At 33.5% G+C, this 21,838-nt stretch overlaps 4 protein-coding genes across 4 annotated transcripts in view; 2 read left to right on the top strand and 2 right to left on the bottom strand.

The window, feature by feature from the left end:
- Positions 1–3,629: 3,629 nt before the first annotated feature.
- Positions 3,630–4,234, top strand: LOC21392826 (heavy metal-associated isoprenylated plant protein 47). The gene is made up of 3 exons (XM_024166180.1): positions 3,630–3,690; positions 3,884–3,962; positions 4,077–4,234. The coding sequence occupies exons 1-3, from the start codon at positions 3,685–3,687 to the stop codon at positions 4,232–4,234; spliced, it is 243 nt and encodes an 80-aa protein (XP_024021948.1). The 5' UTR covers positions 3,630–3,684.
- Positions 4,235–6,560: 2,326 nt separating this feature from the next.
- LOC112091765 lies at positions 6,561–6,953 on the top strand. Its single transcript, XM_024166179.1, has one exon. The coding sequence runs from the start codon at positions 6,561–6,563 to the stop codon at positions 6,951–6,953; it is 393 nt and encodes a 130-aa protein (XP_024021947.1).
- A 3,819-nt stretch (positions 6,954–10,772) lies between these two features.
- Positions 10,773–17,612, bottom strand: LOC21392823 (putative DUF21 domain-containing protein At3g13070, chloroplastic). Its single transcript, XM_010098964.2, has 15 exons — positions 17,523–17,612; positions 16,794–17,370; positions 15,690–15,787; positions 15,504–15,597; positions 15,270–15,347; positions 14,975–15,078; positions 14,227–14,308; positions 13,856–13,995; positions 13,685–13,763; positions 13,509–13,572; positions 12,458–12,549; positions 12,259–12,324; positions 11,835–11,951; positions 11,468–11,641; positions 10,773–11,215 (listed from the first exon to the last, which is right to left on the bottom strand). Exons 1-15 carry the CDS (start codon positions 17,558–17,560, stop codon positions 10,976–10,978), a joined length of 2,043 nt encoding a protein of 680 aa, XP_010097266.2. The 5' UTR covers positions 17,561–17,612; the 3' UTR covers positions 10,773–10,975.
- A 2,861-nt stretch (positions 17,613–20,473) lies between these two features.
- The window catches only part of LOC21411203 (receptor-like protein Cf-9 homolog), an 18,130-nt gene continuing 16,765 nt past the window's right edge, over positions 20,474–21,838 (bottom strand). The window contains exons 4-5 of the mRNA XM_024166175.1: positions 20,623–20,951; positions 20,474–20,485 (exon numbers count right to left, since the gene is read on the bottom strand). Of these exons, the coding sequence (XP_024021943.1) occupies positions 20,474–20,485; positions 20,623–20,951 (341 nt within the window). The remainder of the gene's footprint in view (positions 20,486–20,622; positions 20,952–21,838) is intronic.

Genomic DNA, 21,838 nt, shown 5'->3' with positions numbered 1-21,838 from the left:
TTTAAAAAATAATGAAAGTTTTTAAAAAAGTAATGAAAATTTTTAAAAAAGTTTAATATTGGTCATAAAATTATTCTTAGTTACTAATGGTTGCAGCAAAAGATAGTCATTGAAGTACCAAGGCCTTGCGGATAGCAGCATAGGATAAGGGTAAGCTTTGAATCCCCTTATTTTACAAAAAGGAAGAGCAAAAGAGGCAATTAATTTTCAGTTTGTTCATGATTTTGCAGGTGTTACTTCAATGGCTTTAAAGCGGGAAAGTGATAATCAGATGGAAATTGTCGGAGATGGAATCATCAGCGCGGCAGAAACGTTGAGGAAAACGGTCGGCCATGCAGAAAGAGAGAGAAGAGAAAATGAATATGACGTAGTAACTTGTTATGAGCAACCTGAACATGAAGTGTACCAAATGGTCTATGATTCCTCTTCACCAAGCATTTGCAACATTATGTAATAGGATTAAAGAGTATTCATTTTTCCAAAGTTACATCCTTGTATTTTCTAATTTTTTTTGTCATCCTTTAAATGTGATTTAGTTGATATCAATTTTATGAGATGAGTAGATGCCACCTCTTTTATTATTATTATTATTATTTTTTATTTTTCTGTCATTTTTTTTTTTTAAATTTTTGTCAGGAAAAACCAGTCTCAGCTACAACAGAAAAAAGAAAAAGAAAAAGAGAAAGGGATGTTAATGGTGGTTCTATGATTGATTAATACCAAAAGGGAAGATTCGTATCAAGTGATGCAAATTTCACTTGTATTATTATCTAGAGTGTTCATAGATTCCTAATCAACCGATCAAATCGATCAATCCAATCAAATCTAATCCAATTTTTATGGATGACCGATCTCAATTAGATTGGACTGAATGTGATTTCTTCAAAATCCGACTTGAATTAAATTGAATGTTAATTTTACTTATAAAACACCCAATCCAAACTGATCCAATTCTTATATATTATATAAAAAAATAAAAAATAGATTATGTTTTCTTTCCATTATGGATCATCATCAAAAAGAGTAGTAGACATGCACATTTGAATCTTTAGATTATATTTTCTTTGTATGTTATTTCTTTATAGTTTGGAATGTAACGTCTGTTTCTTTATAATTGTTTGTTGGATGTTTAATCAATTTTCAAATTTGTAATTTGGAGTTTATACGCTTTTTTATTTTTAAATGTTAATTCATGGTTTTTTTTTTCAACTACAACATTTAAATTATGTTAAAAAGATCTAAAAAATAGCTAAATATGAAAATAAATATTAAAAAACTGTACAAAAATCCCAAGCCCAAATTTGATTGGTCCAGTCTAATCGAAACCGACTTTAATCGGATTTTGGATTAGATGATACACTAGTAATTGGATTGGATTTGATGAAATTTCTAAAAACCGGCCTTTGAATAGATTGATTGTACTTATATGACTAAAATGGGTTGGATTAGATTGGATGAACACCCCTAAATATTTATCAAACGTCTATTTGCCTAAATATGTAGAAAAGTTGAAATAGAAATAGAATTAAGAGCAATGTAAATGAATGAAATTTAGTTCATGCGGAAATGGCAGTGACTTGAAGTAAAAGCTTTAAATTGCGTGTGCTTAGTTTGATATATATGCAAAATATCAAATGAAATTGTAGCCTATATTTTGATGATCAACTACATGATAAGACAAGTAAACCGGAAAGAATAACAAACGAGCCAAGGCAAGAACATAAATGAATTTAGTTTAGGTAAGGAAAATAGAAAGAAAGCAAAGAACCACAATCTTTAATATCCTTCATACGTGGGTCCCATTCTTCATACTTCAAAAGGATCAAAATTGGTTTTTTGTCGGCGATTTTGAAACCATTAGTCATTCCATTCTAATCTCTCCTACCAAACGACCACAATCTTTAATATCCACTTTTCCTGCATACCAAACAAGGCCAATGTATACTTTCCCAAGGGTGAAAATTTAGAAATGAACGAATGGTAATTTTTCCTGTTAATGATAACAACTTATCACCTATGCAAGTTATGGAAATCAACTTCGGCACTTTCTTGCATCTACAACTTCCCCTCAACTTTCTTCAATTCTGCAAGAGTTAAGCACAATAGAATAGTGTGAAATTCTTGATATAAAATTATACATGCTCATATATATATATATATATATTAAGCTATATGTTTCTCCTCTCACAATTTGGATATCATGTTCAATAAATTAGAATATTCTGTGCATGAGATTGCCAAGATCAGCTCTGCAGAATCACCCTTGGAATCCGAACATGTGATCACTGTATATATATATATATATATATATATACTTCCATAGTTGATTTAGCTACGATGTATTGACTCATTAATCAAGTATATATAGCTAACTTGGAACATGCTTAGCAGAGAATTAAAAAAGAAAGAAAAAAAAAAGACCAAGTAAAGGATACTTGTACAGAAATTCTCATTTTTCTTTACTCCTTTACATATGATTTAGTTGGTATATTAATTTATGAGATGTGTAGATTTTTTTTCTTTTAAAATAACTTCTGTTGGGAAAAACAGCTCAATTGTGTAGCTGACAAGAACCTTAACAAAGTGCTCAATTTTGAAGCTCTACTACGATAAGTAAACCAGAAGAAATAGTGACTGATCCAAAGGGCTATAGAGAGCAGAAGTGAGAATAGGTTGGAAAAATATATTATTTAGGTAAGGAAAGAAAGGTACTTAATACTAGGAGAGGGAGGGGTAGACCAAGAATTACGTGGACCGAAGTCGTTAGGAAAGACATTCTAGATCTAGGCCTTCAGAAAAGTTTAATTTCGAACATAGTTGTGTGAAAAAGTGAAATCCATATAGTCGATCCCAATTAGTTGGGATTAAGGCTCGTTGTTGTAGATAAGGAAAGAAAGGGTGAACCTTTCGCTTATCGTGTTTGGTATTGGAATCCGATAGAGGATTTTGAACCCTTACACAATCATCTATATGTCTTGATATCCATCAACTATTCCTCCTTCCCCTTTTCCTTCCTACCAAACAAGCGGACAATGTATAAGTTACTAAGAGCAAAAATATTGACATAAATGAATGGTAATTTTACCTAGTATAACAACTCATCAACCATTTATTTCGTCCTACATTTGCAAGTCATGGAACTGAATTTTTGGCTCTTTCTCCCATCTACACTTTCCTCCCATGTTTCTTCAATTGATATAATAATTTCCATATTGTTCATTTGACAGGTTTTACATTTCCACGCTACTTTCATAATGCAGTTTTTTTCCTTAATAGTTGACTTAATAACATTGACTGTAACTACTAAATATTGAGTCAAGAATTTAATATAGCTGACTTCTAACAAATTTAGCATTAAAAAAAGACTAAGCGAAGAATTAGAATCATAATAGGAAAGAGTAGATGACATTGTACATTGAACCCATAAAAAGTGGATCGCCAACTTATATACCTTAAGACTTTATGAACAATTATCACGTGTAAGATTACTTGCAACATTGTAGTTGTAACTTGTTCACATTATATATCAAATAAAAGAATGAAATATATATATATATATATATATATATATATATGTAACACATTATTTAGAGAATTCAGTTTGCTTCTCTTCACCACCACATATTTTTTCAGAATCAAACAACACACATAGACAACGGAATTTGGTTTGGTGGGGGCAGAAATATGAAGGTGAATCATTTTCTTTATCCATTTGTTCAATATGCCTAACTTTAGTGCTTGAACCATATTCTATTATGGTTTTTCTATTATTTTCATATTCATTCTCTTTTGAAACTTTTTTTTTTTTTTTTTCAAATTTCAAACATCTTTTCCAACCTGTATAAATGCTAAATTTGAAATGTTTATCTAACGAATATTGCAGCAAAAAGTAGTCATTGAGGTGGAGATGAAATGCAAGAAATGCCGGTCCAAGGCCTTGGAGATAGCTGTTGCAAAAGATGGTATATATAGATCATAAATTTCTTTGAATTTAAAGAGAGAGAAGAAAAAATAAAGTAACAAATGTGAATATTGTTTGTGTTCTTGTCTTTGTTTCTTTATGAAATGTTTTTTAGGTGTCACTTCAGTGGCTATAAAGGGTGAAAGAAAAAACCGAATAGAAGTGATCGGAGAGGGATTTGTTGATGCAGCTGGCTTGGCTGAAACATTGAGGAAAAAGGTTGGCTTTGCAGATTTAGTGAGCGTGGAAGATGTCAAAGAAAAGTCGACTTAGAAAACGAAAAGAAAAGAGATCGATAATCGGAATTTATCCCTTCGCTACATCACACCTCTATATACTTTGGTATAGGCAACTTGAGCTTTGAAGTTTACAATGTGGGCTCAATGAAGAATGTGGCATTTCAGTAAACTATATGTATTTTTCTTTGTAATTGCATACTTTATAATTTTTATATGTATATTTCCTTGTATTGAGTTTGTATGGTCAGTTAAAATTGATAAATGAATGTTAATGAACTGTGTTCTTGTCAATTCAATCATCTCCAAGTCCAAGAAGCAAATGTCATTCGTGAGAAATTTTGGCGTTTTGAAAAAAATTGGTGATTCCGGGCAAGATAGAATTTAGAGAATAGAGATAGAAATTAGAGAGAAATAAAATTAATTAAGAGAGAATAGAGAGTCGATAAGAGAGAGGATACAGAAGGAGAATGGGAACACAAGAAAAAGCTAAAAATATCAATATTTATTAATCATCAAAACTCTGAAGGAAATTATATATAATCGCTTTGGCATTTATAGACATCTAAACTAATAATATAATTTAACTAAATTTAAATAACCCTAAAAGATAAAAATAAACCTAAGTTTAGAATTCAATATAAAGAAATATACGACTTAACAAATAATTATACAGATGTAAAAAAATCTAATATTGTTGCTCCATATCGGTGTAATTGTAACTAAATTGCAAATACCAGTTAACTTGAGAACTGAACTTTTCGAAAAAAATAAGCATAAAATGAAGTGTATAACTTAGGGTTAGCGTGCAATGAATTGAAGTAAAACCTTTATGTTTTCCTATTATATAATAATTAATCAAGTTGCATATTAGTGCTTGTAGAAGTTCTTACTAATAAAGGTATAATCTTTTACTATTCTCACGCTCTCATTGATTCTTGCACTGCATTTTCATTTTTCTAATCCTAAGAGCAAATGAAAAGAAAACCACATCCTCTTTTTTTTAATGTGATCAATCAAAAAGCACCATAAAGTTGTACTCTATCAACCATTTTTATTCCACATTGTGCTTCACAATCTTGGGATTAAGAAATTGGAGGAATGTTTTTCTGTTTGGCCACCTTGATATTGTTGCCAGATATTGCGCCATTGCCAATATCAATTCCAAATATTGTGTCATAACATACCTATATGCATAGGGCTAAGCCTATATGAGAGTGGCCTCTAAATATGGCCTTTCAAAATTTTGATATTCAAAATATCAAAATGGGGGTTATGGCTTTGAATATATGAAGCCAAACAAGAAATTCCAAAGGTAATATTAAATATTAATATCTTTGTTTTCCCTCCATGCCGTTTGAGTCCAACAACTTGGGGACAAGACAGAAAGTTGAGAGAAAGAAAGGGAGAGGCAGAATGTATAAGGTTGAATTTCCCTCTCTCTATGGAAGCACATAGAGAGAAGCTATGAGGATTGTTGGCTTTTGATATTGAGTTATATTTCAAATTCTCTTTCTCCCCTCTCTCCATGCAATAAAAAAAGTTGGAAGCAAACAAATGAATATATAGTAAGCAGCTTTCAAATAATCCCACTTCTTTTTCTTTTCATCATCCACCAAATTGAAAAAAATAAAAAATAAAAAAGAAAATCGGAAAACGAAAGGAAAAAAAAAATGAGAACGCTCTCTTATTAGCGCATAAAAAAATACTATATTGGTGGGGTTATTGTTTTGAACTTTTATATCGTTAGAAATTTAGGTCAGTTTTGCATTTTTTTTAAATTTATTTTAACGTGATTTGATCAGATTTAATATTGAAAAATATGCATTACCGATAATGATGTCTTACTGAAAAAACGGAAAAAGAAAAAGAGAGTATCTAAAGGTAAAAAAAACAATAACAAGATGTATCCCACCAAAAGCCTCAACAAAAGAGGCAACAACATCTTCTCCAAAGCCAAAGCAACTCTTTAAAGACAAGACGACATAACATCACCCATCCATTTTATTCCTCTTAAAAAGCTTTTCCAAAAGCTAACTTCCACAACCATTTTGGACTCTTTTCCTCACCATTTTCTTCCAAGTGAGGCTTTTGGCCTCTCCCTCACATCTCACCAACCCCAACTCCTCAATATTAGTCAGAAAACTCTGCCTTCTTGGACTTTGCACCCCAGCTGCTGATTCTCTACCTTCTTAGTTTACATCATCAGAATCTATTATTCTAGCCTTTAATTTCAAAATAATAATAATAATAACAATAATAACATTTTCAAAATTATCCACTTCCTATATATAGCAATGCAATCTAAAAGACCTCTCTAGAACCAAAATATATCATTATTCTCATTTTTCCTTCATTGAATAATGGCCACAAAAAGTTGTGACGGCACTGCTCATCATTCCTCCATTGCCTTGCTTCAAGAGAGGTTTAGGCAATTGCAAAGAGCAAAGGAGATGAGGAAGGAGAAGGAGCTTCTGAGACTGTTCTCCGAGTCGGAGAGGACTAGTAATCCGACCAAGCGTTACGAGCCAACGGGGTTGTTTTTCTTCTCCGAATCCGTGCCTCCTCATCATAGGCCGCCTTCTCACCAAGGCTCTATCTACGTGCAGCAAAATTTTCAGGGCAAGCATGGCAACTTCCAAGGCAATGAGACCAACCCAATCTTTGCAAACATGACCTCCACAAGTGGTGCAGCCATGAATAATAGAACATATAGTTTTGATGATTCGGATGTAGACACTTCTCTTCACCTGTGAAAAAGAGAGACTTAATTTTGTGATGGTTCAATTTGGCTTATATATTCTCCTTTTGTTTTTGGGTCAGTTTGTTCTTAAATGCAGTACCTTTTGTGGGAGAGATATGAGTTTTGTGACTATATATATATATATATATATATATATATATATATGTACCTGAACCATCATGTTCATCTTCATGTTCACTAGAGAGTTTTATCTTTTTTAAATATATATACATGTTTGTGGTTTATAGTTTGTAGTTTGTACCATTATTAATTTGCTAATAATTGTAGCAATTTCCTATTAAGAACATGAAAATGGGACCAGCAAGAACTTCACCTCCTTGGTGACCAAAATTATTTATAGATCGTCAAATATCAAGAAGATGTTATTTATAATTTATGTAAGAAGTCATATTTTCAAGAAAAAGTACGTTTTTGAAATTCTAATTCTGAAGAAACTTGAGCGTATCCCATCAAAATTGCTCCTCTTAACATTTTTATAAATATTTCTTTTGTCAAGAAGTCATATGATCTTCACTGAAAAAGGCCATTCTATAATAATATCTTACCATTTGGGATTAGAAATAAATCGTTATTTTGACCACGAATAAAAACAAAAGGAAAAGGAAAAAAAAAATAGAAAGAAAAAGAGAGAATTATTTGGATATTCAAAGTGAAAGCGACTTATCAAACACCTGAAGCACATGCATATCAGAAATGGTACTAGGATATCTAATTCATGTACTAATTCTCATACGAGATATATATTGTGTTAACTTTTGATTTTTACAATTTTAGAAGAGCAGAAGATATTGCTCCAAGTGTACAATTGATGATCTCATATAATAATACAATACAATATATGAGACCAAATGTGATCTCATACCGATGCTTAACTTGAACCGTCAAAAAAAAAAAAAAAAGGGATTGGACGCTTTTGCCTCATAAAAAGTAAATGGCCGTTTTTCAAGTTTGGTTCTTAATAAATGATTTTTAAGTTTTGTTAAATTTGCAAAATAGTAACTTTGGAAAATGGTTAATTAGTGGTGGATTGATTTGTGATCTATTATTTTAGCAGCTCATCACAGATTAATTTAGTGATATATGATTAATAGACCGATATCAGGTGATTGATCAATATAAAATTAATAATTTACCGATCTTAGTAGTGATAGATCATTGGTAATTCAGTGATACAATTAGTAAATCAGTGATTAACTAATGTCGAATCTAGAAAAAAGGGCATTTTAACTGATTTTTTTAATATTATTAATGAAAAGGGGTGACCAAAATTCACATCCACCTAATTTGTGAATTGACAAGTTACTCGTGAACTTTTAAGTTTCATAAATTACCCCTAATTTTAATAAAATTTTGCACAATGCCATAAATCATAAATCAAGCTAACATTTGGAGGAAAACACGCATCTACGTGACACCATGTGCTCCATTGGAGCTTTGCTATCTAGGATGACTCTTTTGGTAGATGAAAAAGAATAGTTAGTTAGGAGATAAAAAATAAATGTTCACAACTTGTAATATTTGTATATAAATCTCTGAAATAACCTGTAATGATATTTTATTCTTTGTTAATCACTTATAACCACCCACATAAAAAGGGTTTATTTGAAATAATATTATCTCAATAACCATAAAATAAAAAAATTAGTAATATTATTAAATTAAAAATATATTCTAAATATGGAGTAAAAAAAGTGATCATTTTTTATAAATACTTCAAAGAGCAATATCTTGAGAATGTTGCATGGATGTTTTGGGCTAACTAACCTATTTGGGCTTTAAGAATTTGGGTTAAATTTTCTTAATTTCCTCCGTAACCCAATTTTTTTTTTTTAATTCATTTCTTTGTAATAAGTAGATTCTAAGCTTTCTAAGTAGATGGAGAGTCTTCTAGGAAGACAAAAGAGATAAATATCCCTTAAAATGTATAGATCTTAAATTTTTATTTTTTATACTTGATTAATATCATTTAGTAAAAGAACTAATCAAAAGAATATTAATCAAGAGTAAAAAGTAACTATCTTATAGCAATGCATAAGGGTGAATTCACCAATTTTCTCTACTAGTAAAAGAGTAGATCGAGAATCTACTCGGACCACCAAAAGTGGTTCTGTTCCTTGGTCAACTAAATTGCAACCACTAAAGGTCCGTCGTGTTGTGTCAATTAGGCATAACTTTTCCATAAAAATGGTATATTCGAATATCAATTCCCTAAAAAGGGTATTCCTCTAACTCGCCTCTTCATATGAGCTCATATGACATGGACAACGGCGTTTTCTATCCAAATTTTAACATCTTCATCAATACGGGGACTTCCGGCAAGAACTGTATTAAATTTAGGGGGTAATTATTTAAAATAAAAGATTTGAAGAACAGCTTGCCCATTCAAGAAAAGTTAAGGAGGAAAAAATCATCAAAAACCCAAAATAATAATAGAAGTTTGAAGCAATTTAAACGTGGCGTCTAATTCTGATATTCCTTGTAGTACACGCTATTACACAAGAAATGTGAAGCTCAAAGCCACTATAAAAGGTGTATAGCAGCCAATGATACCAATCAAAGAAGAGAATATTAATTTGAATATCTCCACCACTCTCGGGTAAATAAAGTTCTTGCAAAAGCTACTGTCCTCTCTTCTTTGGATTTTAGCTTTCATCATTTTTTGCTAAAGTTGCGCTTCCCATCCACTATGTCCAAATTCCCATTTCATTGATAACCTATTAGAAAGATTTAAATGAAAAAAAAAAAAAAAAGTAACTTCAAGAAGATATGATATACAGAAACATTCAGAGACTATTTAGGAAGGCAATCCCATCAAGCTCCCTTTAGCAAGTTACAGTTCTTACTATAAAAGTGCAGGCAAAATAGTGCCATTGCCATCCCATCTAAAGCCATATTGCCCATATCCCAAGTGCCAAGAGAGGTTTGGACATTACAGAGAGAGAGTAAACGCACTTATTCCCATAACCCACATCCCAATGGCTCTATATACATTTTCATTCGGCTTTTTTGGATAATGTAATTGACACGCGTGACAATGAAACAAACATTGTCACATAGCAAAAGGTGAGCAGTTTCATTTGTTGCGAAGGGGGCGTTTGGTAATGGGATAATGTTCGGATGTGAACGGAAATCTTCTCATATTCTTACGTTTGGTATATGAATGACGAGAAAAATCGATTCCATATAATCACTTTATCCCATTTTGTGGTAATTTGAATCCCGCCTAATAAGGTGTTATTCAAATGCCAAAGAATCTCACCATCACAGCCCCACCACCGCTGCTGCCATCTCACATACACGACCTTCAAGCTTGGTCGACTGCCATCGTCGCCTCCCCATCTCCCATGGCAACCATCACCGAGAAACGTCCCCACCGTCGCATTGCCCCCTCCATTTCACACAGCTCCCACCGTAGCAGGCCTTCCATTGCTTCTGCACACACACACACCACCAATTGTAGGCCCCCCTCCAATGCCCCCATCTGTTGCAACGCTACATGACCGCTGCACCGTCCTTTATGTGCAAAGTCCATATCTGATTTGAGCTTGGAAGGATATAGAGGATTTAAAGCTTAGAGGCGCCTTGAGCAGTTTTAGTTATTCCCAGAGGATTTCTGGAGACTTAGTGAGCAGTTTTATTTGTTCCGAGAGGATTTTAACCTTAGAGACAGTGAACAGTTCTATTTGTTCCGAGAATGTATGAAAATATGACGGGCTAAACAACTGTTTTTTTTTTTAAATACTGTTTTTCTTTTCATTTTTGAATAAAAATCAGCTTATATAAGCTTTTTTTTCGAAAAAATAAGATAACCTGGTCTAACACTCCTAGGTGGCAGCTCTCGTGCAATATGACATGTAATGATGGCATTTTTTTTCGTCAAGTAAACACATTACACAATCTTTCTCTGAATATTTTTTTTTATTTTCCATTTCTGATTCACAAAATTGGTCATTGGTTCTCAACTCAAACACCTATCAGTAGTGTTGTGAAAAATGGGAGCAACAAGAAACATGATCAAGGTGTGCTGAGACTATCATAATTGTCTTCATGTTCATCAAGGAGGCTATTCTGTGGTCTCTTTTGGAATGAATCCTCATCGCATTCTGTACTTTCTGAGTCCTCATCACTGTTCCACTTCCTTTTCATGATTTTCGGAACAAACCGAGTCATCTCTTTGGTCTCCAGAGCTGCTTCTCCATTGTCTAATCTTTCGAACCGAATGGCACTTACCTTTCTGGCGTTTCCTGCGAGTATCTGCATCAACATTAGAAGCACACATGTTACTAACCTTGTGAATAGTTGAATATGATCAAGCCATCTTCTTCATTTTGCTCATTAACATTACCTGGGAATACATAAAATGGGGATTTTTATAGTAGCCTGGATTAGAAAGGCAGTTACGAAACTTTTTGTAATTGAGGAGAAACTTGAATTTAACCCCTTTTTTAATACTTTATAGAATGAACTTTCCAAGGCCTAAGAGGTGACAAATATTCAAGGACGTACCTCAAGTTTAAAAATCTGATGCTTTTCCTTCTGATCCTGGTGATCGGATTTGGACTCCTCGTCCTCCTCTTCTTCATTCTCCTTTTCAAGGACTACTTTGATGGTCTCACCTGTCCTTGGAATATATCCAAATGCCTCGCATATAAAACCCGATACTGTTTCGTATTGATGACCCTGTAACATATAAGTGGATACTACCATTTAATCATCATTACATTGACGTTTTACTAGCAACCATGATTACAAGTAACAGTAAATTAGATATGGAAAAGGAAATGCCTTTCATGATATTCATGTTCAGTGAACTAGCAAGCAGCCATTTTATGATGGACAATAATAAGAATTTCGGCAACATAGTGATGTGTACCTCGGGCATTTTGACATTCAGATCTTCGGATAGCTGGTCTATAGACGTATTTGCATCCACGTCAAATACTCCCTCTGCACGCATCACAATGTAGCCAGTTTTCTTCTGAATCTCCTCCTGTTTCATAAGAAGCAGAATGAACATAAAACATTTGGAAATAAGATCAGATGTCAAACATGGGATAAAATAGGTGGCGGAACTGATATTGTCATCAGATTAACCTACAAGTATATGAGGCGGCTAGATAAGTTAGTGGAAGCTAAGACTAATTTCTTGAGCATGGTATTTCTTGGAAATGAAACTGGCATCTTCATAATTTTTCACTTTTGCAGCTTCTGTTCTTTTCAATTTTGAATACTCTTTTAAGACTACTTATCAAGAAGAGGAGACAGAAAGTGCAGAAGCTAGTTATAGAAAGCATTACTTTGGAATCGTTTTCATCAAAGATTTCGCCAACAATTTCCTCGACCACATCTTCCAGAGTAACTAACTGGTCATAAGGGAAAAAAGAAAAAAGTGAGATATTGTTCATAGAAACATGAAAAAACCATAATGTGCATAGAAGGTTGCTGTATAACTAGTAGAATGCGTCAACTCAATGATGACAAAATCAATGAACATACCCCTATGGTTCCTCCATATTCATTAAGAACCACAGCCATGTGGACCTTTCTGATGCGGAACTCTCTAAGAAGATTCCAGACTGACATTGAATCTGCATCATAATTCCATAAACATTATAATTTTATCACCTCAAAAATATAAGTAGCCGCATTGGGACGCCCAATCAATACCGTCAAGTCCAGAATACATAAAATAAATGAAGAATATGATCTCATATAAGTTTAGTAGAAAACAAGAAATGGATGACAATAGTTAATGCATGATAGTTTTAGTAGAAAACAAATGCTAGAGTTTTAGTAAGCAAAATACAAGCTACTGACTATGCTATGTCTAAATGGAACCTTAAGTTTATGGTCCAATGGTACTCTTCCAACCACGGAGCTTAAACTAAGAAAATTTAAACATAAACCACTCAAATGATAAAACACTACTTAATTGGAAGAGTAGGAACTTCAAAGGTCCATTGGAAAAAGGATCTTCAATGGTTGGGTCAATTGACCATAACATGCTCAAATGTCCCAAGAGCGGGTCCAAAACAACTTGATTTTATTCAGATCATAAAATTCACGTGTTGGAAATAATGGAAGCAGAAAATGTACAAAATTGCACACTCCAGTATCACAAGATGGAATTTGAACCTGTTAGCTAAGCTCATAATTAGGAACCAAAGCAACGGGAATCCGTAGGAGACAACTGAGTAGGCAACACTTAGATCCAAAAGGATTCGGGACTAATGGTATCCTAAGAATTTTACCGAAATGGGGCCTACCTAGCACCACCTGACTGAGCCTGGTGAGAGATTGCCAAAGTAACAAAGCAACCACCAAACTAGCAGTTACAGGAAACCAAATCAGTTTCTCTGAAACACTTGCTGCCAAGGCAGATTATTGGAATTCCATTGCTATATTTTATTTGGAACATTATGCGTCAACTATACGTACACAAGTCTGTAATACAGGGACTGAATGCAAAACCAGAATTAGAAGACAATAACAGACGGTTAATATTTGTACAAAATAGAGTTCTCCAAGAAATCGGGATGAAGATTACCTGGCACAAAGTATGCAGGTTTATGAGCCATATCTCCAACGCTGGTACTTTCTAGTAGATCACCCTTGAAAATAAAATAAAATTGTAATTCTGACCCCCTATGAGATGTTGCGTATAATTAAGAATTAAAGAATTTGAACCTCACAGAGGTGAAAAGAGAATAGAAACTGTCCAACCTTCCGAACATAATCGAGTAGATCCATTGCATACGCAATACCAACTATATTATCAACTCGCTGCTCAAACACAGGCACCCTAGAACAAACACCACCGTGTCATTGTTGTCGTAAATCTGATAGTTATTAACTTATTCCCTGGAGAAATAGAGCGTTATAGTTCCACGTTACCTTGAATATTGATGAGTTAACCACAAGTTGTGAAAATCTACTAGTGTTGCACTGGCATCAATGGCAACTACATCAACAAGAGGTGTCATTACCTCTCTAACATGTGTATCCTTAATCTCCAAGACATTTTCAATCATATCCTGCAAAATAATTTTAAAAATAAGTCTCTCTTTGCTAGGAAATACAAAAAATAGACAACTTTTTAGGGGATTTTAAGGTAGTGTAAATTGTGAAATAACAAACAGTCAGCACACAGATAATCTAAAAAAATAATACCTAACTTTTAGCATTCAGAAATAGCATTCTTAGTTTGTATCTTTCAATGTAGTATTTAAGCAGAAGACATTCAAAATAGAGACACTGCATTATACCTGTTCTTCCTCTTCTATTGCTCCACTTAACTCTGCCCCTCGCAACATCAATTTCAACTCCTCTTCTGTAACATACGGTTCACTGATCAAAGAAAAATAACGAATTTTAAAGCAATGACAAAAAATTTTCTGAAAGAAAATTTGATCATTAGCTCATGCTTTATATTAGAGTGACATAATTCTTTTCTTATGCTAAGCATGGACGCATAACCAAGAGCATGTTCTTATCAGGAAATATTCATATTACTTAAATTAATCCATAATCACCTAGCATGGTAGTTCAGGCCCTCCTATTCATTCACCAACATATAAACAATGTTCTGAAAATTGCTGTTTCCGTCACTTGGTCTTTATAATAAATTATATAGTACATCACCAACGGCCCTCTTGATAACTTAAATTGCATTTGCTGGGTCATTAATCCAAAACTCCACAATTCATTCGAATGGCCCTCAACATATTTCCAACAAAAAAAGATCCACTACAACATCCTCTTGTTTTTGAGGGGATGGTTATATTCTCTATGTAGCTTACACTACAATTGTGAACAACACCAGCATATGCAAAGACAAGAAAATTAAGTAATTCTCAAAATAAGATATATGCTATTACCAAACACAAACCTAGCATTTGCAAACTGATTTGAGCTTAAAAAAATGGGTAAGACACACATTTAGCAGGGGCAGTTCAAATAAAAGATGATACGGAAGGTGCGGAAAGATTAAACTGAGGTTCTGAGAAAGCAAACCTTCTTCCTTTCAAACCAAGCAATTTTAAAATGCCCATTGACAGAAATGTAACAACTCTTCCAACAGGGTATAACACCAACGAAAGCCACGCCACTGGCCGGGCCTACAGGCATCACACATGAAAATGGTCAATAAAGCAAAGCCGCAAGAGTACACTTAGCTACACAAAAGCATGAACAACCGAACTGAAAGACATAAATATCAATTATGCATTTTCCTATCGAATTCAGTAAACAAAACTTGGAAAAAGAAAAATCAAAACAAAACAAAAAACAAAAGAAAAGAAAAACTTACCACAAACCTAGCAACTTCTGTTGCATTGTGAACAGCTATGCTTTTCGGAGTGATTTCAGTAAGAAGCAAAATGGCAACCTAGCATCGTTACGAACAGAAAAAAAGAAAAAGACGGAAAATTAAATTTTAGGTATAGTAGAAAATTTTTATAGATACTTATATCATTTGCATAGATATGCTTTTCGGTGTGCTACATTAGCTCCGAACTGATCAAGTGAGGATACCGAGACATACAGTCATTACTCCAGTTGCTGCACTAACACCAGCTTCACCAAATATTGCTGTTGCAGCGTCAGTAACTAAAGCAGTAGCTCCAATATTGACAACACTGATCAGATGAACAAACTCTCTTATGAGAAAGAGTTCATTCCAAACTTATAATGAAGAAATGTCAAACTGAAAACAGGAAATAAGAATTACGTTGTGCCAATCAATATGGTTGTCAAGAAGCGAGTAACATCATTTCGAAGCATTTTGAAGACGCCATCTTCAGACTCTTTTTCGGCTAACTCTCGCACCTGACACAGTAATATGATAACATCGCAAACTAAGAACTACCAGCAGGGGAGTGACCAAACTTATATTCGCACGCAACTCTGAGACGAACAGATTACCACACAGTTATCAATGCAGTTTTACATGTTAATTTCTAACTATTCAAAAAACCGTCAATACAACATTTCTCTGTTAAAAAGTTACAAATATATACTCTTATTGCCAAAATTATATTTTGTTTACACTAGAGCAACGTATAAAACAAGCTAAGATGAGCAAGATACACAGTTTATGTTCATGAAACACACGTGCGCGCGCGCACACAGTTTATGGCATAAGGGTAAAATGGAAATTTTCTTTTTCAGTAAAGAAACAAAACTTCATTAAGACAAGAAAAATAATGAAATGCAAAACCAAGAGAACAGGGAAGTCCACCCGGATAAAAAGATCATAAAAATGGAACAAAACCAAGAGAACAATCCAAAAATAAAATAAAGTACATCAAGAACTGCCACTCCGTATCCAAATCCGAAAAGTGCAAATTCCTAAGGGCCCATTTCGGAGCATTTTCAAAACGGTTTGGTTTCGGGCATGACAATGGACATGAGATTTGATTGAGAATGTTATTGGAACTAGTTCTGAAATTGTGTTTGGTTGTTTTGTTTTAAGTATAAGAAAAAAGTGAAAACAGCCACTAAAGTCTTGATCTTCATGCAACCAAATTGCGACCTAAAATTTCACTTTGTCCCATACTTCATAGATACTTCCTTTCAAGTCTTCAAAAACAAAGAAGTGTCCACTAGGAAGTCAATACTTTGTTTAACATTTTGTCATAAGTGAGATATAGCATTTCTCCACTAGGAAGTCACAAGTGTATTCTTGATTGTCAAAATTACAACTTTGTTTACAATAAAGCAATGAATAACGCTAACTAAGAAGAGCAAGATACACACCTTATGTTCATCAACATTTATGATAGTTGGGACTTTCATTTAACTAAGAACAACAAAATGGACAGAAATCCAATACCTTCCAAGGCCAAAGAGTGGTGATAGCAGTCTCAGCCATAGAGAAAAACGCAGAGAGACCCAAAAGCACTGCCAAAATTAATCCTTGTTCTTTGAACACCTGAAGAACCTGCAAAGTCTTTGGCCAAGCATTTCTCAGCAACAAAATGCTCTGCCCAATAACGCCATAGCCAGCGTTCACAACTCCCTCAGTCGCAAAAGCCCTTTTGCAGCCATAAACCAAAACCCCACAAACCATTGCCACCAGAACAATCCCACTCTTCAAAATTCCCCTCAAAAACTCAAAATTTAAACCCAAATTCCCATTTTCGCCGCTCAAGGTTTTACCCATTGGTCTCAAGCGCTCTTTTGCATCGTAAAAATCGTTTCTTTTACTCCAAAAGCTCCTCAATTCACTAGAATTATAGCATAAAGGAAATGGGTACCGATTATTTTGCGGGAATGTTGTCGTGGGCATTCTTAATCGGGTGTTGTAGTGGAGGAAACTCAGCGATTTCGAGCCGTTGATGAACTTGGGCGGGCTGAGGATGGAAGAATCAAGCGCCATATCCATGGATTTTGAGCAGAATCCAATATTCCTAATGTGGGTTCAGAGCTTTAAAACCGATGAAATTTCAAGTGAACATGTTGACTCGAGAGCAGTGGATATATATATATATATCTATATATGTATGTAGAGGGGATTTGTTTTGCTTTTTCTGAATGAGAGAGAGAGAGAGAATTGCAGTACTTGAGATATTTGGTTTGTAATAGTCTTGTGCATATCATCAACCGTATGTATGTTGGAGAAATCTCCGCTGAAGAAAGAAGCTCAGAGAAGGCCTGCTTGCTTTTGTTTGGTGAAGCCAAGTTTGGCAGAGGCAAGTGGTATGTTGTAAACGTCTGAAATGACCGTATTGTCCCTGTGAGCCAAATATATATATTTTGGATTATTTTCATAGATGCCCTGAAGTATGGACCCTTTGCAAAGTGCCCCTAATTTTTTAAAGCCATTCAAAAGATTCCCATAATATGTAGAAAACCGTTTAAAACGCCCCTCCGTTTCACTCCCGTCTATAATCCTAACGTAGTGTTGACATGGCATGCTAGGGCACCAAACAAACGGAATCAAAACGAGAGAGGTTGTGCGGGGGTGTTTTAGGGCTGCGAGAGGGAATGTAACACTAGAGGTTCCGGCGTGGTCTTTAATCATGGATGGTGGTGGTGCCAACATGAAAAAGGGGTGGGCAGGTCCTACAGACGGGAGTGGAAAACTTTAGATTTTTTTTTTTTAGAGCAAATTGTAACGTTACACTCCAAGTTTTTTTAATATATAATGGACCTCGAACTTGTAACTTTAACAAATTGCACTCTGAATTTTAAAATTAGTAGTAATTGAGTATCAATAGCCAATAACCGTTATAAAACTAATGATTTAAGACTTAAAATTCACACATAAAAAGCAATTATCGTCATTTTTCAAACCATATCATGCATAAATTTCGTGTCTCAAACCGTCACTTTGATATCGCCATAACTATGGACACTTCAATTGCTATTGATTTTAAAGTTTGCCAAAAATAAAAATTTAGTGTCCATCATGTAAGAAACAAATAGTTTGGGGGGCAATTTACTCTTTTATTAATGTTTAACAGCATGCCATATCAACAAATCCCTTAGACTTGTAAACATAAGTGGACGTGAGGAGCATTTTGAATGGTTTTTTACATGTCGGGGGTGTTTTAAACAGTTTTAAAAAATCAAAAGCACTTTGAAAAAAGGTCGATAATTATTGGATATTTGTCATATTTAAAAAATAATAATTCCAAATTTTTTGGAGTTTGAATGAGAACAATATGAGACCAAAAAAAGAAAATACCTAGAACACAACGATATCATAAAATTTGAATTTTCCACCCCGAATTCTGAAAAATTGAACATCACATAAACGACAAAACGACAATAAATTGTTAAATGACTTACTGCTCGAATACAAAAGAAAATTGACAATATAACGTGCAAAAAATTCATAGGACAGTCCATAGAAATATAAAGATTTAACAAACAACATTCAACGTATGACTAAGAAAATAAAAACTTGATAAAAGATCTCAAAATTTTGTAAAATGACAAGAACCATATAAACAATTGAGAAGTCACAAACGATAAACCTCTGAAAAATGAGCAGAAGCCTTAAAAACAACAGACAACTAGAAATTGCAAAAATATAAAATGAAAAATGCTTGTAGTTTCCAAAAAAAAAAAAAAGCAAACTAGTTATTTCTTGAAATATTCTTTTTTTAGACGCTCAATAAAAACAATTAATTCTTTTATTTTATGAAAAACATAAATTACAACCTGAATTTGGATATGGGGTTACACTTCTTAATTTCTCAGCACTATGTCAGGAAGTAGGAATTATATGGACATTATAGATAATGAATTTATAGACTTTATGAAAAACAAAAAGCCTATCATCTTTGAAGCTTGTTCTGGCATTTTAAAAGTACTCGGATTATGTTGCCTTATGCCCGACATATTAATTTAGAACTTGTACAAATAGTTTTCAGAGTATATAAATAAAGGTAAATGTATTTATTAATTTTCTTTTAGATCCGGTGACAAAGGCTGTTTAATTAAACAACTATTTTAGTACGAAATTGGCATATCAAATTGATTCCATTTTTTGGTAATTCATGATACATAATTTTCCTCTTCATAATTAGATGTATGTTATAACTTAAACAAAACCATAATTTGACATTTCCATTAAATAAGAATGTAAAATACAAACTCCACAACACTAGGATGTTACTGAATCCTCCATAAAAATGTGTGGGTGAATTTTTCTTTTACCTAGACCTTTTTACAAAAATGTGTGGGCAATAAATATGTTTGAAAAAGAGTTTTACCTACTAATTGAGTACGAAATTGGCACTTCCAATTGATTCTATTATTGGGGAATTCACGGTATAAATTTCTAAATATACTACACATTTTTTACCTACACATTTTTTACTCACACGTCGCAAATCTTTCTTTTTACCTACACATTCTTTTTAAAATGTGTGGGTATTGGGTAATGCAAGTGTTTGGAAAAAGAATTTTAGCTTCACATATATGTGTAGTTGAATTTAATTATCTATGCATTTTTTTTTTTGTGCCTAAAAATAGCGCCAATAAGTTTCATGGACGGAACAAAGTTCCACGTTTGTCAATGCTGACGTGGCAAAATTATTCCACGAAGCACATTGTTTTACCTACATATTTTTTACCCACACATAAAAATGTGTAAAATGTGTAATATTGTTTTACCTAGACCTTTTTAAAAAATGAGTGGGTAATAAATTTGTTTGAAAAAGAGTTTTACCTACTAATTGAGTAAGGAATTCGCGCTTCGAATTGATTCCATTATTGAGGAATTCACGATATAAATTTCCTCTGCATAATTAGATGTATGTTACAACTTAAACAAAAGCATAATTGACAATTCCATTGAACAAGTATGTAAAATACAAGCTCCAAAACATTTGGATATGACTGAATCCCCACTTATGATTACAATTTTCAAAATATACTAGCTAGTAAAGAAAACAAAAGAAAATAAATTATTCATATAGCTAGTAAAGATATATATGAAAGAAGATAGTGCTGTCATCATATCCATATATGCCTTAGTATGCCAATTTGAATAACAACACTTCAAGCATCCTCCTGAACAACATCAAAACCCAGAAATGCAAAAGAAAATAAAGAAAAAGGAAAAAAGAAAAATAATTACTTAGCTGATAAAGTTTGGTTCATAAAAGCAAACAAGAATTTATAACGGCAAACGTTCAATACAAACTTACTTTACTTCTCATGGCCCGACTGTGTTTTCCTTTGCTTGCTAGTTTGATCTTCTCCTCCATCTTAAGCGACCACTGGTTTTGCGACGTCGTCCCCCTCCAAATCTTTTTGTGAAACCAATAATTGAAGCTTCTGCTGGAAAGGACCATGTATCCGATTGATATTCCGATCACCATTCCGCTTCCATATCCCATCATCACCACCTTCCAATCAATCATTCCATTGTTGTGATCTCCCTCATCATCACCGCCTTGATCCTGTTGTGCGTCATCATTGCTGCATGATTTAGACAGAGGAAATCCACATAATCCCACGTTTCCGCTGTATGAATCTGTAATGACTGAGAAAATTCCAGACCTTAAATAATACAATTCATGTATTTTTAAGCCAAGGATTTTCTTAGAAAATATTATGTTATATTGTGAATGGAGGATTTATGGAATTAATATATGTATTCCTAAATTCTATAGCAAATTTCATGTTAAGTTCATGTTTCGATCAAGTAAATTCGATCGATAAATTCTCGCCGTATTTTAAGGCGGAATAATTTTCAGTACAAGTATAGTTTGAGAATCTTAATTTCAAGAATCTCTAAGCACGGCACGATGTTAGCGGCGTATAAAAAAAAAACGCACTGGCATTTTAAAAGAAGAAAAAAATCCTTAATTGCTAAGACAGTTAGGTTAAAGTCACAAGATAAATACCTATAGTAGATGGATACAATATGAGCTCGGGAGTTGACACTGTCAGAAACGTCATTCTCGGGATAGAATACAGAAAATTAAAATTTAGAATTTGTTCAGTCTAAAATTAATTTCAAGACTTGAAACAGTTTGAAATATTACGCGAGTAAGAATATAAAACAATATTGAATTATTCAGAAATTAATATTGGACTGTAAGTAGTAGATTAACTTACGTGAGCTAAACTAATTACCTCTAATCAGTATAAATTTAATCTGTTTAGAGGAAATAATTGAGGATAAGATCAGACACGTAATCTTGCCTTAATCAGATACTTTATATAGTGAAATTTTTAGGGTTCTTGCACTTTCTTTCTCTTATTCTCGCTCATTCTCTCCTCTCACGTTTTCTCTCACACAAACCATCAATGGCCAAATACTCAAGTTAAGATTCTGACCTCCATTTTTGACACCGCCGGTGTCAATAGAAAGATCTCGACGAGCTGAGTTCAACGACATGCGGCACGACCTCCAAC

This window comes from Morus notabilis, unplaced genomic scaffold (genome assembly GCF_000414095.1).
Source record: "Morus notabilis unplaced genomic scaffold, ASM41409v2 Scaffold1708, whole genome shotgun sequence".
Taxonomy (NCBI): Eukaryota; Viridiplantae; Streptophyta; class Magnoliopsida; order Rosales; family Moraceae; genus Morus; species Morus notabilis.
The sequence above is the reverse complement of the archived record's forward strand: the minus strand, read 5'-3'. Positions and strand labels throughout refer to the sequence as shown.

What these genes read in the sequence shown, in the direction of transcription:
- LOC21392826 (XM_024166180.1), top strand. An exon ending in GATAGCTGTTGCAAAAGATG is followed by an intron (nt 3,963 to 4,076) that starts GTATATATAGAT and finishes AATGTTTTTTAG; the next exon opens with GTGTCACTTCAGTGGCTATA.
- LOC21392823 (XM_010098964.2), bottom strand. Translation starts at nt 17,560, where the DNA reads ATGATATGCACAAGACTATTACAAACCAAATATCTCAA. An exon ending in ACCATATTGATTGGCACAAC is followed by an intron (nt 15,598 to 15,689) that starts GTAATTCTTATT and finishes TCATCTGATCAG; the next exon opens with TGTTGTCAATATTGGAGCTA. An exon ending in TGAATGTCAAAATGCCCGAG is followed by an intron (nt 11,642 to 11,834) that starts GTACACATCACT and finishes TATATGTTACAG; the next exon opens with GGTCATCAATACGAAACAGT.
- LOC112091765 (XM_024166179.1), top strand. Translation starts at nt 6,561, where the DNA reads ATGGCCACAAAAAGTTGTGACGGCACTGCTCATCATTCCTCCATTGCC.